Here is a 16,458-nt window from a genome sequence, read left to right as displayed (position 1 = left end):
TGTCTCAATGCTGCCTTATTTTGAAATGCCGCATTTCTCAAGGTTCTTAACACTAGTTACATGTGAGAGGCCTTTAGTCAACCATATGAAATAGTCTGTCAAAATACCTCTTGAATCATTAAAACTTTAGAGATCAAATGCAATATTTTCATAGGACCTGTTTACAGTCATTGTTTATAATAGAATGTTCTTTTGGGTTTGTCCTTGACTTACTCAAGATACTGGACACTGTGGAAACCTTTTCTTGGACTTTACAATTTAGTGCAAACATATTTATATTGCATTTTGCCTTCTGTGTGTTTTGTGTCAGAATGCAAAGTTTTTACTGTTTTAACATTTTACAGTTTGTGTGTTATACATGATATGCAGCCAGATAATTTTCTGCTGAATTTTATATTTACTGTGTAACTGCACCACTCACGAATGCTGCCTTAATTTTACTGTAACACATTGCAGTGCACATGGTAAATAAATCTGAGGTACTTCATGCAATTGAAATATGAACGAAAACGAAACTTCATCCGAGAGAAAATTGTTTGGTTGCAGGAGCATAATGTATTATAATGCACACAGACACGTAAAGTAACCAAACAGATACGTCAATAAATTAGCAAGTGAACAAATAGGTAAACATTTTATGACACGAGTGGACTGAAGTCTTGAACTTGAAGTAGTGAGACGATATAAAAAATTCCCATAGAACCATATTTTCTTCGAAATTAATTAGAAATACAATGATTCAATGAATATTACAATAAGACGGAGTATAACATAACGAGTATAAATATTTCACTACATTTGTTTTTATTTTTACGCATTTCATTTTTTTATTGCAGAAAAGAAACAGAACTGCATTGAAATACAATAAACATTTTTACCAATTTCATGTACTGTGGAAACAGTTGATTTCGCGTCAACCCAAAACCGGGGACGCTGGGTGGTGTAGTTTTTCCATTATGATACTACATATTACACGAACTGTTAGAACGGCGTCGAGGCTTATGGGTGTTGTAGTTTTCTTGAGAGGACGCTGCAAATTGTACAAACACTATTGGTTAGACAGTCAGAATAACGCCGAGGCTTCTAGGTATTGTAGTTTCTACGATACGACCCTGTCATTTTCTGTTTTTGTGACAGAAGACCAGATGTCTGCCGCCGTTATTTTGGCCGCTGTACTCGGCGGTGGAGTGATCCTTATCGCTCGGAGATTATTTTCGAGACGGTCGTCCGTGAAGATAGTGCGTCATCCGACCGGGATGATGCGCGGAAAGACGGTGATCATCACTGGCGCGAACAGCGGCATCGGCAGGGCCACGGCGGCCGAACTGCTCAAGCTCCAAGCACGGGTCGTCATGGCCTGTCGGGACCGGCAGAGCGCCGAAGAGGCGGCCCGCGAGATGAGGCAGGAGGCGGGGCCGGACCAGGGCGAGCTGGTGGTCAAAGAGCTGGACCTGGCTTCCCTCACCTCCGTGCGCTCGTTCTGCCAGGAGATCATACGGGTACCTTCTCTTCTACTATCTGCACAGACTCGCTGAAATAAATGACACACGTGCAGGGAGTTTGGCAACAATGTATCAAACCCGCTCCGCTCATGGGGAGACATCTGAGTTCAGTGTAAATTCTTTGCTGACGACACCTTCAGTATTTTTACTCTCGTTTATCGCGAAGAAATACTGTTGTTGGCAGTACGCCGCCTAGTGGCGAGAGCTGTTGCCTTGAAACCAGGAGGTTGCTGGTTTGAATCCCAGCCCCTGCTCTGCTGCCCTCAATAGATATTTCAGTATCAGTAAATCGGTGACCCGCTTCACAAAGCCAGCAAGAAAACGTTTTTTTTTTTTTTTTTTTTTTTTAACCAGTATAATAGTCTGTGTATTAGCAACATTGTGTAACCCCTATCACTCCTACTCTGCCCTGTGTTAAAGGTGGACATTGGGTCAACAAAGGTGCCAGTTATTCAGTTACACTGGATATATTAGGGGGTGCAGTTGGTTTGGCCTGTGCCTTCTCACTGATGGGTCTGGGGTTCGAGTCCCACTTGGGGTGCCTTGCAACACACTGGCATCCCGTCCTGGGTGTGTCCCCTCCCCCTCCAGCCTTGCACCCTGTGTTGCTGGGCTAGGCTCCAGCTCGCTGTAACCCCAAATGGGGAAAAGCAGTTTCTGTGTGTGTGTGTGTGGACATATTTGTGTATTTCTCTAATCCTTGTAATGGCATTCTCAATCATTTTATATACTGTATGATATTTAGAAGCCTAATTAACAACTGGTAGGCTTGATTTAATGTACTGATACAAAATAGTGACCCAGATGTCACATCAGTAGGTCACCTGTTAAGTGGTTTTGAAGGAATATGTATCAGTGCTCTGGTGATGACAACTGAATAAATACATGACCTTAGTTTTGCTTTTCTGTGTTACTCAACAAAGAATCTCTGAATTCATGATGTCTTTATGAGTGATCACATGAAAAGCAGTGTGTGGGCCACAGCCGGTAGAGACTAAGGGATCCTATTATATGGTTGCCATCATGGAACCTCTTATATAGAGAAAAGTATCCAAAACGTCCTGGTAAGAAATAATCTTTGGGGCTGACCTTGTACATGTCAGTTGACTCACCTTTTCGTTTATTTTCCGGAACAGGAAGAACCCAGAGTTGATGTGCTCATCAACAACGCAGGCATCTACCAGTGCCCCTACACCAAGACAGAGGAGGGCTTCGAGATGCAGTTTGGGGTCAATCACCTGGGGCACTTCCTCCTCACTAACCTCTTGCTGGACCATCTGAAGAAGTCTTCCCCTAGCCGCATCGTCATCGTCTCCTCTAAGCTCTACAAGTACGGTCACATCAACTTCGACGACCTCAACAGCGAGCGGAGCTACAACAAAGCCTTCTGCTACAGCCAGAGCAAGCTGGCCAACCTGCTGTTCACGCACGAGCTGTCCGGGCGGCTCGCCGATTCGGGGGTTACCGCCAATGCCCTCACGCCAGGGATCGTGCGGACCAAGCTCGGGCGCCACGTCCGCATCCCTCTCCTGGCCAGGCCCCTCTTCCACCTTGTCTCCTGGGCATTCTTCAAGAGCCCTCTGGAGGGGGCGCAGACCCCCATCTACCTGGCCTGCTCTCCAGATGTGGAGGGCATCCAGGGCAAGTGCTTCGCCAAGTGTCAAGAAGAGGAGCTGTTGCCAAAGGCCACCGATGACCAGACGGCCAGGAGACTCTGGGACATCAGCACCGTCATGGTGGGTCTGTCAAACTGAGACGGATGCTGTGCGAGACCATAGAGACTCCAGCATTACACACGAGTGGAGAGAACCTGCTGTCGTTTGACTCACCGCAGGTGACATTTAAATTTGTGATTTCACTCTGCTGCTACATACACCTGGAGTGTACTGTGTTTTCATCCTCATTTAAAACACTGTCAACTGAATGTAAGACATTTATCTAAATAGAAAGAGATTATTTATCTAATTAGAAAGAGGTTTCCCAAGAACTGATCCACTTCACAATTCATATTAAATGGTGTGATATTTGGTGAACTGTGCTGTGTATGTATATATATTGACACATAGGTGACAGTCGTACGTGTCCTGCTTACTGCTACAGAAGGATGGTGTAAACCTTCACATAATGATAAAAAGAAATGTACATTTGAGGACATGTATTGTGTGCTTACATATTCCGGACCTCCTTAAACAGGTGCGTACACAGCTCAGCTGTGTCTAAAGTGTGCTTTTATTTGGTTTTGCCTTACTTATCAATTGGAGGAGGACAATACACTGTAAAAATAAAATGTGTTTCGAGAATTTTTTTTGATGAAAGTGATTGTCAGTGATTTGTCTGTCTTTTTTGTGCTGTTTTACTCTTGCTTTTTGTGACACACACAAGTGATTTCGGCAATAGGTGGAGGGAAACATTGCAGCGGTTTTTAAGGAGTTCCCTTTTTTATGCACCTTTTCTAATGGCTTTGCACTTGGACATGTGTTTAAACTCTACTCAGACTATGTGGATTGGGCATGTTCTCCCTGTTCTCTTGTAGGTTTCCTTAAGGTGCTCCAGCTGCTTCCCTGAGACACGTGTTTCAGGTGAACTGGTGACTCTAAATTGCCCTTAGTGTGTTTGTGCGACTGAGTGAGTGTGTGTTACATCTCTCTGATGTATAAATACAGGAATATTTGTTGGGATTGATAGTATTAATTCAAGTCACCCTAGACAAAGGTGTTAGCTCCTAGTTGATGTTGCTTCATAGAAGTGTCCCCTAAACTAAACATTCTCTAAGCACCATGTTTCCACAGCAATGCTGGTCACACACACACACACACACACACACACTGTCTGAACTGCTTGTCCCATACGGGGTCATGGGGAGCCAGAGCCTAACCCGGCAACACAAGACATAAGGCTGGAGGGGAAGGGGATACACTCAGGACGGGGGACAGCCTGCCGCAAGGCACCCCAAGCGGGACCCGAACCCCAGACCACCCGGAGAGCAAGACCAGGTCCAACCCACTGCACCACTGCACCCCCCGGTGAAATACAGTAATTATTATAATCATCCAGGAGAACTGGTATGTGAACTCATGATGAAGCAGGACTCATGTACCCCTTCTTTTTAACTTGGGTCTGTGTGCTGGAGAGAACACACAAAAATATACAGTAACACTGATGAAAGTAAGAGGAAAGCTTTCGTTTTGTTAAAGAAAAAGACAATGAATAGTTTTGAAGATCCAAATGAAAAGTGTTATTGCAAGAATCCACCAAAAGGCGGCAGCTCTTCTTAGGGAAATGCGTTCTGTGACTCACACACGCATTGTCTGAAACGGCTTGTCCCAAATTGTAGCTGCACATTGACAAAGGCATCACTGATTATGGGAACAAATCCATTTCTTCTGACACTACACAAATCACAAACAAAAGCAATTTGACAGTAAAAATTTGCACCTGGAATGCCCTGCAGCAATGAGATTTCAGTCTCTTCCTACGGCTGGGGGTTGGCACGCACTGTTAATTTGAAGAGACGAGGAAAACGTGTCTAGAATAAAGGTGATGAATGTTCTGGGGGGCACCGTATCCTCTCATCATCACCGGTACATTGTTCAGAATGTGAACGCTTCCAAGCTGAAATAACCAGTTGCTAATGATTGTCGGGCCCCCATGCTCTTTGTAATTATAGTAAAAAGTTACTTACTTGTTAATGGTTTATTGCCTTTAATCCAGTTGAGTACAGTTTGACAAACTTCAGTCTATACAACCTGTTATCAGGTAACTCTAAACTGCCCTTGGTGTATGACTCTGTATGTATGTGTGTGTGTGTGTGTGTGTGTGGCTGTCCTGCAATGGACTGGCGTCCGGTCCTGGATGTACCCTTGACCATCCTGGTGCTCTGTGCTTCCAGGATAGGCTCTGGATCACTGGAGAGTGAAATCCTCCAGTCATAATTAGTCCCAGTTTTCTTTTCCAGCCCAGGATTTTCAAGAAGTCTCCTCATCATTACTGTAAATCCTTTAATTTATCCAAAAACTTTAATGGATTGCACATGGAATGCAATCTGAAGATGGAGTTTTTGCAGCGTTACTCCAGTATGACGGGGATGCGGTGGCACAGCAGGCTTGGCTGTGTCCTGCTCTCTGGTGGGTCTGGGGTTTGAGTCCTGCTTGGGGCGCCTTGTGACGGACTGGCATCCCGTCCAGGGTGTGTCCCCTCCAGCCTTGCACCCTGTGTTGCCGGTTTAGGCTCTGGCTTGCCTTGACCCTGCTTGATACAAGCGACTTCAGCTAGTGTGTGTGTGTGTGTGTGAATACTCCGGTATGCCGCTTTCACACCTAGAATGCAGACCCACACACCCTGGGTACCAGAGTGTACCCTTAAGCAAGCAGTGACAAAGCACACACAGTGTTCTTCTGTGTTTGAAACAAGCATCTACTGCATCGCTTGTGTTCTACAGCACTAGGTCATGTGAGTGCTTTTGAGGTTCACATCAATTCCTTAATTGAATACGCAGTCTAGCTATTGATTTCTAATCCTCCTGACTAATAGGCTGCTGCAGCGAAAGTACGCAAAAAACAACATTCAGCACTAAGAAAATGAGACCGTACTTATTAAAAAGCTGAAAGAGTAATCGACTTTATTGAGTCCCTGCTGCTGTGGAGTTTCTAGAGGGCTGGCGCAGAAAGTGGTGGAAGCTAGAGCGTTCTAGAATGAAAACAATCCTTCCCCGTCTTGGTCTACTTGTCGCGACTTGAACAGAAGTGGAGCCTCGTTGGAGACGGCTCACTTGAGCTCCTCCTGCGCCATACAGAGTGTTCGACACCTCCACGCTCTGGTGTTCTCTTCATCTCCTGGCCGCAGGGATTCGGGGGTCGTTTCCCCCGGGGCTGGATTTTGCCCCTTGTGCGTGAGTACAAATGGGGTGTAGAAAGGGTTAAACCAAGAAGAGTAGCTGCACTCTTATCTTTTTTTGGTGGGGGTAGCCTTATCGTCATGAAATTTATGAGGGCCGAGGATGCGGGGGCTGCCCTCCTCCCGAATTAATGGGTCGTAAACTGATACGTGCGTCTGTCGCCGTGTGAAATATCTCGTACCCCGGTGTCCCATTCCTCTGAGAGGGACATTAGTTCACCACCCGCTGCTCTCTCAACTTCAGTGCTGATGGATGTTGGAATTTGGTTTAATACAAAAAGGACAGGGTGGTTCCTGGGAGGATGTAGTGTGTATCATTATCAGTAACCCAGGCCCTAGAGGAATAAACAATAGAGTTTTTGTTTTATGAACAATGCAGCTGGTGGCATTGTGGTTAAGGCGATTGCCTTACAGTTCGAAGTCTGAATGACCTCCTGCTGCGGTTCCCTTGATCAAGGCTCTTATCCTGAATTGATACTGTAAGATAATCCTCCTGTAGAAATGGGTAGATCTTTGCAAAGTTGATTAAGATTGTAAGTCACCTTGAGCAAAGGTGTTGGCCACATGGCGGATAGTGACAATGATAGTAGTAGTACACGGTGAGAGCAGCAGAGGAACTGGAGAGAAAGCAGAGCTGCCCATTTCACACAGACATAGCACTGACCATGTCTAAAGGCCCCTCTGCATGGAGGAGACACTTATTCATACACAGCTCTCACTCAGCAGTTCTGAAAGGGACTGGGTCAAGGTTTCCATCAACAAATCAGTATTTCTCCAACCTGGTTAACACAGGGCATTGGGCTGGGGGGGAGAGGGGACACACCCAGGACGGGACGCCAGTCCGTCGCAAGGCACCCCAAGCAGGACTCGAACCCCAGACCCACTGGAGAGCAGGACCCGGTCAATCCCACTGCGTCAGTGCGCCACCATACCCCCTCCCTTCGTGACAACATTTTTTAAAATTATTTTGTTTTTTCCCATTCCTTCCAATTATTCGCAATAAGGTTCTAAGAACAAATTTTGCAAAAGCAACACGAAGTGTGTTATTGGGGAAGTTATCTGTATTTGCTGTATCTTTTTATCGAGAGGGCAGCATGATGGCACAATGGGTTGAGCCGGTGCCTCTCGGTTCTGATACTCTATACGGAGGTGTGGATTTGAGTCCAGTTCCACGTGTTCTCCATGTGTTTGCGGGGTTTTCGCCAGGTGCTCTGGTTTCCTCATACAATCCAGACTTTTCAATTGGTCTTTATAAATTGCCCTTACTGTGTGAAGGTGTTTGAGAGTCTGTGAGTATGCCGATAGAGTGGAAGTGTGGAATTCCATCCAGTGCATACTTTGTCTCACACCCTATGCTCCTGGGATAGGCTCCACACCACTGTGACCATAAACTGGACAACCATTTGATGAAAGAGGGATTATTTTCTCCCGAAGTTTTCATATTCTTTATGAGCTGTACATAATTGGTGGCAATTTACAATAAAATAAATACACAAAGCATACATAAAGCATCTAAATGTGATTAAACAAAAAAATTCAGAGTGTCAAAGCTTTATTGCACAATGCTGATTTTGCACTGCTGTTATAAAGAACGGCAGACACTCATTAATGCCTTCTGGATTGTTCTTGCATTTTGCTGCATGATGGAATAGCAAAATAAGCACTCGTGTGATTAACTTTGAGAGTTATTGATGTCCAGACCTCAGAGGGAAGCCAAATGCCAATGCCAAGTGCAGCAACTTAAATCATGATGGGTTCATACTGCTCCGGTCTCCGGGGCCCTGCCAACACCAGCATTAGCTGCTGAGTCAGCCGCTGTTCCGCAATGCATTGTGGGAAAACATATCTGCACATGTTTGCGTGTGCGTTTCTGTTTGTGTGTGCGTGTGTTAAAGAGACTCCTTCATTTAAGTGGTAAAATATAAACAGCATCCTTCCAGGATAAAGAATGGCCTCCCAGGCATGTGTGTTGCTGGGGTCCACATGAACCCTGCAGCGATGCTGTTCATCGCTCCTCCGTGCTGCAGCATTCTTTCCGTACGGCTGATAAATGCAGCCGCCGTGTGCCGTAAAGCTATCCAAAGTGCCTTCGACCATCTCTAACTCAAGACAGACCCTTCTCTCAGACCCCTAACACACAAAGATGACACACACACAGCTGTTTTCCATTTATGGACTTTTTACTGTATTTTTCCAAACATTTACAACATACCCATTTTTGCGCGGGTTTCTTCAGTGTTCCTCTGTGTGCTCCACTTTCCTCGCGCAGTACAAATGCGAAGGGGGTGATTCCAAACTGCCCTTAATGCTTGTATGCGTGAGAGTGAATACGTATGTGTGTGTGTGTGTGTGAGATTGCGCTGTGACTTGTGTACGTATAAAGTAATTAATGCATCCAGGCTGATCTTGTATATTTACAGGCTCCTACAGAAATAAAGGCAGCGTGAGAATCCCACAGACACTTCCCACACCTGGTATTCAGAAAGAATGTGTTTAAGAGGCAGCGTAGTGGTTATAGCTGTTGCTTTTAGATCCAAAGGTTGCAGGTCTGATTCCCGCCTCCAGCTGTAGCAACGCACTTACCCTAAATTACTCCAGTAAAATTAACCAGCCATATAAATGGGTAGGTAATTGTAGGTAGCTCACTCAGCAGTTCTGAGTCACCTTGGAGAAAAGCATCAACTAAACGAATAAATGGTATGGAATTTAAAAGGCCTATAGATGGGTGTGCTGCTTCTAGGATAGGCTCCATACCTCCGCAACCCTGCATTGGACAAGCAGTTATTGATACTGGACAGATGGGTGACTGTCCTCATGTTTGTTTAAAATGCATGAATGTCAGTATCTTTTACTCTGAACTCCTAAATCTGTTTTTAACTGGTAACATTTTATCTTTAAATAATGTATCATAGTATCATTGTGATAAATTCGATGAAATTCTGCCAAAGTTTAGGAAAAGGTTTTGCTGACAGTAAGGAATAAAGCAATGACGTGTCCAAAGATACCGATAAGGCAGCTGAATTAAACTGTAGTCAATAGTCCTTTTAAAATGTTAAGGTTCATTTAACAGTCATGTTTTTCATCAAGGTCAGCTCATATTTTCCTCATTGGCCCAGCCTCCAATTCCATCAACAATCCCACAAGGTAACGCAATCTTAATTAATCAATAAATCCCCTCTCATTTGCAGTGGAACTGCGGTGCATGAGGCGGCACTCGGACACTGTCCGTGCTGCACTTTTACAGCCGGCTGTGATTTTTGGGGGGCAAAACCAGACTTTGGTCATTTGTTTTATGATGAGTCGGCCCATCGCATCATCACCCAGCCGCACAAGGAGATGGATGACACGCTTCTGCCTGACCTCCAAGGTCTTTCAATTCATGAACCTCAAAATCTCCTTCCCTGTGCTTGTGTCCCCTGTCTCTTGCCCCATTGCTCCCTTGGCCGAAAAGACTGAAAACCCATCTGAGAAATTCTTTGACGTTTGTAGCCCTGCTGCTCAACGTACTGAGAGTAACAGCCGTAATTAGTTCTATTTCACATCAGCCTAGCAGTTTATTCTGTTTTTTTTACTCAACTAACCTTTTTTTCAGCTCGTCTTCACTCCACAGAAAATTAGAAGTGTTTCTAAATGAGTGCTGTAATTCGTTTTAAAATATTTTCTACTGGCCGCTGGTCTTCTTCCAACTGCTGTATGTTATTGATTGAACAATTTATTGAAACACAAAATCACAATACTTTAAACAGGTTTATTAGAAGAAAAAGCACTGACAGTGTACAAGTGAGACAGGCAATATTATTCAAAGACCACAGGGCCTCATTACATCTACATTTATAAGTATTCATTTAGCAGACGCTTTTCTCCAAAGCGACGTACATCTCAAAAATACAATTTGTGCATTACGTTAGGAGAAAGAGACATAGCGGTAGACATGCGATTCTTATTCTTATCTTCACTACAAGTTCTCAGATGTTGCGGCATTGCTAAACCCAAATTGGATGTAAAATATATATCATAATTGCTCTGCTCACTGAGCTGGAATCATGACAATTATTTTTTTTTCAATTAGAAATAATGGTAATCTGACCCTGTCACAATGGGAATTTGCCTAACAGGGTGACTTCGTGAAATGAATGAACTCAGTTATGTGATGGATGGGCATGGTGCTGGAGCAACATCAGTTATTTAAGACATACTGTGGTGGTGTATTGAATACTGTATGGAATGCACGAACCAGAAATTTATAAAAAAATTCATACCCATTGATTCTAATCATTTTAACTGTTGAGGAGAATGATGAGCAATGTTTGGAAAATTTCAGTGATGCAGCACATCTCAGTGAAGAGCCTATAAATGAGAATGTGTGGAGAGAAATGAGTGGAGAAGATTAACAACCCTGATTACAGCTCTGATTATTTGTAATTATTGCAGGAAGAAAGCGGAATTTCAGGAAAGCCAAGAAACGGAGATTAATTGCCCCAAAGGCCGCCTTCATTGGCGATGTCCTCACCGGTTCTCTGCTTTCCCTCTCTGCTGCTCTTGCTTGAACTGGACAGAATGAGAGCTGAACTTCCCAGCTTCTAGGGAGAAAAAGGGATAAACAAGACTGATGTTTTCACTTCCGTCTGCCTTATAGCCTGTCAGCGTTGAACATTAACCTTTGCTGCTGCCCAAATGGGATTTTCAGCACTTTTTTTTGCACTTTGTGTCACTTTGATGAAGATGGCTTTGCACAAAACTCTCTAAAATACTGTATATCTTGTCAGACCCTGTTCTGAACGTTCATGTTCTGTCCTTGTGTATTTTGTAAGCGTAAGGCCATTTTGATTTTTAAAACGATTTTTAATTGTTCAACAAAGAAAACAGTATTTCGTAACACACATACTGTTTTGCCAAATGTACCCAAATGAGTCTTCTGCTAAAGGGGGGCGCATGGTGGGTTCAGCCGATGCCTGCCGTGTGGCGGGTCTGGGGTTCGAGCCCTGCTTGGGGTGCCTTGCAATGAACTGGTGTCCCATCCTGGGTGTGTCACCTCCCCCTTCAACCTTGCACCCTGTGTTGCTGGGTGAGGCTCCAGCTCGTTGGGACAAGAGGCTCTTGATGATGGATGGAGTCTCTTGTTTTTGGCTTTGGAAAACACCAGACATTATTTCCAAGACAGATTGAAAAATATTAGAGGAAAATACACAAGTGCTTGGATTAATGAGTACAGAAGATAAATTCTCAAGAAACCGTGCCATGTTTTCCTTACAGCTGTGTATATAAAGGGATCTTTCCTCAACCGGCCCTGAAATCACAGCAACATTGAACACCTGCACATAGAAAGGACAACTCTGTTGCCCATAAGCTCAGGCTTCTCCTCTCCCCGTTCAGGCCCAGGGGCAATCTGGGCAAGGGGCAGGAGAGGACACCCACTGCTGGGACAGAGGGGCTGCCATCTGTGGAGAGGGGATGTGCTACAGATCTGTTTGGTTTTACTGCATCTTCACATTAGTCTCTCTTGTGGCTACTCTGCTCATAAAAGCAGTAGCAGAAATCTTCCCCGAAAAGCTTCTCGGAATACAGTCCAGGGTTCGGAAAGTGGGATGGATCTGCACTTGAAGCAACTCATCTCCACAACTCCACAGTGTTGCTTGTCTGTGGAGAAAATTGATCAATAAACTACTAGAAACAATACAGAAAAAGGCTTAATTTCCCTCACATCTCAACATCAGCACCCTCTATATCAGTGCCCTTCAAAGTCATGTCACTGACTTTCTATCTTAAAAGGCTGCACGTTACTGAACGCATTTCTTTGACACACATACACTTTCTGAACCGCTTGTCTCATACGGGGTCACGGGGAACCGGAGCTGAACCCGGCAACACGGTGTAAGGCCGGAGGGGGAGGGGACACACGCAGGACGGGACGCCAGTCCATCGCAAGGCACCCCAAGAGGGACTCGAACCCCAGACCCACCACAAAGCAGGACCCGGTCCAACCCACTGCGCCACCGCACCCCCCATTCTTTGATACATTAGACAGATTGTATTTGATAACCATGTTTAAATACAGGTGAAGTCTGACACTGATGTGTATGTATGCGTGAATGTATTAATAAGCCTAAATGTGATATACTAAACACACCGCTGCTTCAAAGTACATGAGCCCAGTGGGGATGGTCATTATTCTTGTATATTAAAATAAACTCATAAAATCTAAATCCTAAATATTAAAATAAACATGAAATGGAAATGTAAAATGTAAATGTAAATGTAAAATGAACAATTGATTCTGACTTACACACCTGATTCTACTTGCCTATTTGGTTTAACTATGCAGCTTGGGGTTCACTTATTTTTGCATCTCCACTAGTTCCTTTTTTCTAATAAACTCATGATTTGGTCATTACACAGCTATTATGTCAAATGAGAAAGACTGCTTCTCATTAAATAATTTTGCGGTGATATAAGGGAAACAAGAAGCACTGCATATATTCCACATTTGAAATTCTCATGACCTTTTACCCTGCAACGTCTACCTAGATCAATAGAGTTTTAGTTTACCTTCTTCTTAGTTTTATGTCTCAGGATGTACTGATTTTTTTTTTTTTTTTCTCGTTGTGTGATTTCTTTTGAAAATAATGCACAGTTGCAGTTCTTAGGGACTCATCTTCATAGTGGTTGTTGGCTCCCCTAGCACAGCATGAAGAATCCCTTTACCGCCGAGGTCAAGAACACCACAAATTAATCCCTTTTGTTTTGGACATAGAACTCTTTGAACTCTGTACAGTCAATTAATAGACATTCCCTCGTTTTCTTCATGGCAAGATAAACTTGTCAGAAAGCTCTGGTTGACCTTATGGGAACAGAAACACAGATTTGAAAAGAAGGGGACATGGTAGCATAGTGGCAGAGCAGGCTTGGCTGGATCCTGCTCTCTGGTGGATCTGGGGTTCGTGTCCTGCTTGGGGTGCCTTGTGGCAGACTGGCGTCCTGTTCTGGGTGTGTCCCTCGTGCCCTGTTTTCCCAGGTTAGGCTCTGGTTTGCTGTGACCCTGCTTGGGACAAGTGGTTTCAACGAACGTGTGATTTCAAAAGAGACGTTAGCCTTTGGTTCCAAATTAACAGGATTTAGAGGCAGATTTATCTTTTTGTCTCAGACATACTGTAGATAAAAGTGATTTTTTTTTCCCCAACAGCTTCTAAGAATGATGCTTCTATCTGCAGACTTATAACCAAAGGGTATATAATGGATATACTGTACTTACACCCTAACATGCAGGCAGATTTACCACCTTCTTCTAAAGAAAGACATTTTGACCCCTGTGACACTGAAGACAAATTTCCTTACAGCTTCTCTTAACCCCGACCATCAACAGACAAGAAAAATCGGTTAGTCGATTAAAATTTCTCAGTCAAGGTTAGCGCAGTGCAACAACAGCACTTTATAAAGACCTTGATATGAAGGACGCTCAGTGCATGAGGTCAAGACTGCAGGTTGAAAATATTCATGGAGACCTTCCACCGGGTCCTCCTGCTGCGCTGTGGCTGTCCGTTCGCACTCAAGTGTTGTCAGTGATACTGCGGCAAGTGCCGGCACGTCGCGGTCATCAACATTCATCAGTACGGGACACTCCAGATGGTTTCAACCCCATCGCTGTGTTGTGAACAGCAGCAAAGTGATATTGTAAAGAGCGCTGTCAGGTTTTACTCTCGGTGCCCATACCTTGCCAGTCCTTACATCTGAATTAAGGGGAAAACTGTCAGCAATATATTTACCCAGAGGGAGGCTGATCTCACTCTCCGGCTACTGTGGAATCTGTCCAATCAAGATTGGTCTCCTATTTTTGGCTTCACTTAATCAAGTTCACAACATAGGTATTGTGCATACTTATCCAAAGTTTGTTCTTCCAAAGTTTTTCTTCTTCTGTAGCACAACTATTTGTAAGATTCTGATACTTAGAGGAAACTTTAAGAAGCTCAGTTCAGCTCTACATGCTTCCAATTCAATACTTGCACGTATTTTTTTTGTGCTTAAAACATCATTCTTAGTGGGAAAGCAAAATAATTAGGCTCTAACCTTCTAAAAATTATAAACAAAAACCAACAGCATTCTGTACAACATTTAAAATAAAAATAAATACTTGGAAATTCTACATGAGCAAAGGTCATTCTCAAGTTCAGCATTCTCACCAGATAGATTTTCAGTCTTTTCTCCTTCTGCTTCACATAAACAACAAAGACAAGACAACATAAACAACAAGACAAAGCAAGACACATAATCAATGAAGCATGGCATTTAAGAGAAAACCAATGGTATATAACTTAAATGAAAAATATAACAAACTCTGACAGCATGCACCTTGCCCATGTTTTACATTGTATAAAATCCCTACTTCAGGAAAGTAACAACACCCAGCTCATTATTAATTGACATTGCTAGGAGGCACAAGCCACAGCCTAATGAGTGGTTTCAGCTAGTTCCGTGTTCAATCTGCACAGATGAGCCCATGTGACGCCAACCACTCTGCCCATCATCTGCTGGAACAAACACCACCACACCACTGAAATGGAGCATAATTTTGAAAAGGGAAGAAGCAATTTCCAGATTCCTAGAGGCAAAGACATTGTGGTATCTTTGCTCTTTTACAACACTTTTCTCCGAAGCAACTTACAATGTTAAACTGCTTTTAAGCTGCACTTATTTACCCATTCATAAAGCTTGGCAATTTTAAGTAAGTACCTTGCTCAAGGGTACAATTTCTGCAGCCAAAGGCTGCAGCTCTAACCACTACACTAAGAGCTGCCTTCATGGATTCTGCTGTTAACCCTTAGCTTGAGGTTTTCAATCAGTGAATAAAAGTAAGGTCAGAATCACAGTAACACAACCTGCAACACACATGCCAGAAACAGTTGTACATGTCCTTTATACATATACACATACACATGCACACCCCATTCCCTAAAGCATCTGAAGAACACACAAGACAACAAGTGGAGCAAAACAGTACGTCACATCTACTACTGCCAATCTTTTGGTGTATTTTGAATTAAACTCATTTTTGAAAGAAAGAGAATCATCTAGCTGGCTTACTCAGGCATCATCAACTAATTTTCTCATACCTTAAGGATCTTTCTCCCCAGCCTTGTTCTTGCAACCAGTGACGATGAGTGACATTACCCTTCCCATCCTTTACCTCCTTTTCTGTTAATTTTGTCAAAGTGTCATAGAGACAATAAGGATCTCTGAAGGGCTATAGGCACCTAGTAATGTGTCTGAGGGCTCTGGGGTTTAGCAGCAATGCCCTAAACTGGCAGGGGGCACAGTGGCGCAGCGGGTTTGGCCGCTGCCTGCTGTGTGGCAGGTCTGGAGATTGAGCCCCGCCTGGGGTGTCTTGCAACGGATTGACGTTCTGTCCTGGGTGTCCCTTCCCCCCTCAGCTTTGCACCCTGTGTCGCAGGGTCACGCTCTAGCTCGCCATGACCCCACTCAGGACAAGTGGTTTCAGGCGATGTGTGTCCTGAGTCGGCTTTTTTGAATGTAATTTTAGTACAAAAATAGTTTGAACTTGGTGTACAAGTGCACCCTGCAGACATCTTATGAACATCAGCTTAAAGAGATCAAAGACATAGCAGTAAAGCAGTTACCACTTAATACACAGGCTGTGTCATAGCACTTTATACTGTTTGCAAACATTTTGTGCATCCCAAATATGTACTGACAATAGCATCTCTCAGTGTGACCTTGTAGTCTTACATGTAATGTCTAAATAATGCTATACTTTTGTACTGTACTGAGGAACTTGCAGAAAGGGGAATATATTGGGAAAACACAAAAATTCAAAAATACACACTGAAACATCCATTGATCCATGAAGGTAGGACATTTGAGTTCAGTAGAAGAAAATAAATTACGAAATCAATAACTTTTTCCATCAGTCGCTTTAAAAATGAAAACTCATGAAGGGTTTTAACCTTCTGGCAAATTTGACATGCTACAGTGCCAAATAATAATTAAATGTTGTTGTTCTTCAAAAATAGGATGCTGTGGGGAAAGGCCAAACCTTTGTTCTTTGAAATAA

General features: G+C 43.6%; 1 protein-coding gene across 1 annotated transcript; it reads left to right on the top strand.

The window, feature by feature from the left end:
- The first annotated feature begins 1,087 nt into the window (after nucleotides 1–1,087).
- LOC108929393 (retinol dehydrogenase 14-like) lies at nucleotides 1,088–3,772 on the top strand. The gene is made up of 2 exons (XM_018743894.2): nucleotides 1,088–1,499; nucleotides 2,639–3,772. Exons 1-2 carry the CDS (start codon nucleotides 1,146–1,148, stop codon nucleotides 3,254–3,256), a joined length of 972 nt encoding a protein of 323 aa, XP_018599410.1. The 5' UTR covers nucleotides 1,088–1,145; the 3' UTR covers nucleotides 3,257–3,772.
- The last annotated feature ends 12,686 nt before the right edge of the window (nucleotides 3,773–16,458 follow it).

Source organism: Scleropages formosus, chromosome 1, assembly GCF_900964775.1.
Source record: "Scleropages formosus chromosome 1, fSclFor1.1, whole genome shotgun sequence".
NCBI lineage: Eukaryota > Metazoa > Chordata > Actinopteri > Osteoglossiformes > Osteoglossidae > Scleropages > Scleropages formosus.
The sequence above is the reverse complement of the archived record's forward strand: the minus strand, read 5'-3'. Positions and strand labels throughout refer to the sequence as shown.

What these genes read in the sequence shown, in the direction of transcription:
- LOC108929393 (XM_018743894.2), top strand. Translation starts at nt 1,146, where the DNA reads ATGTCTGCCGCCGTTATTTTGGCCGCTGTACTCGGCGGTGGAGTGATC. An exon ending in TCTGCCAGGAGATCATACGG is followed by an intron (nt 1,500 to 2,638) that starts GTACCTTCTCTT and finishes TTTCCGGAACAG; the next exon opens with GAAGAACCCAGAGTTGATGT.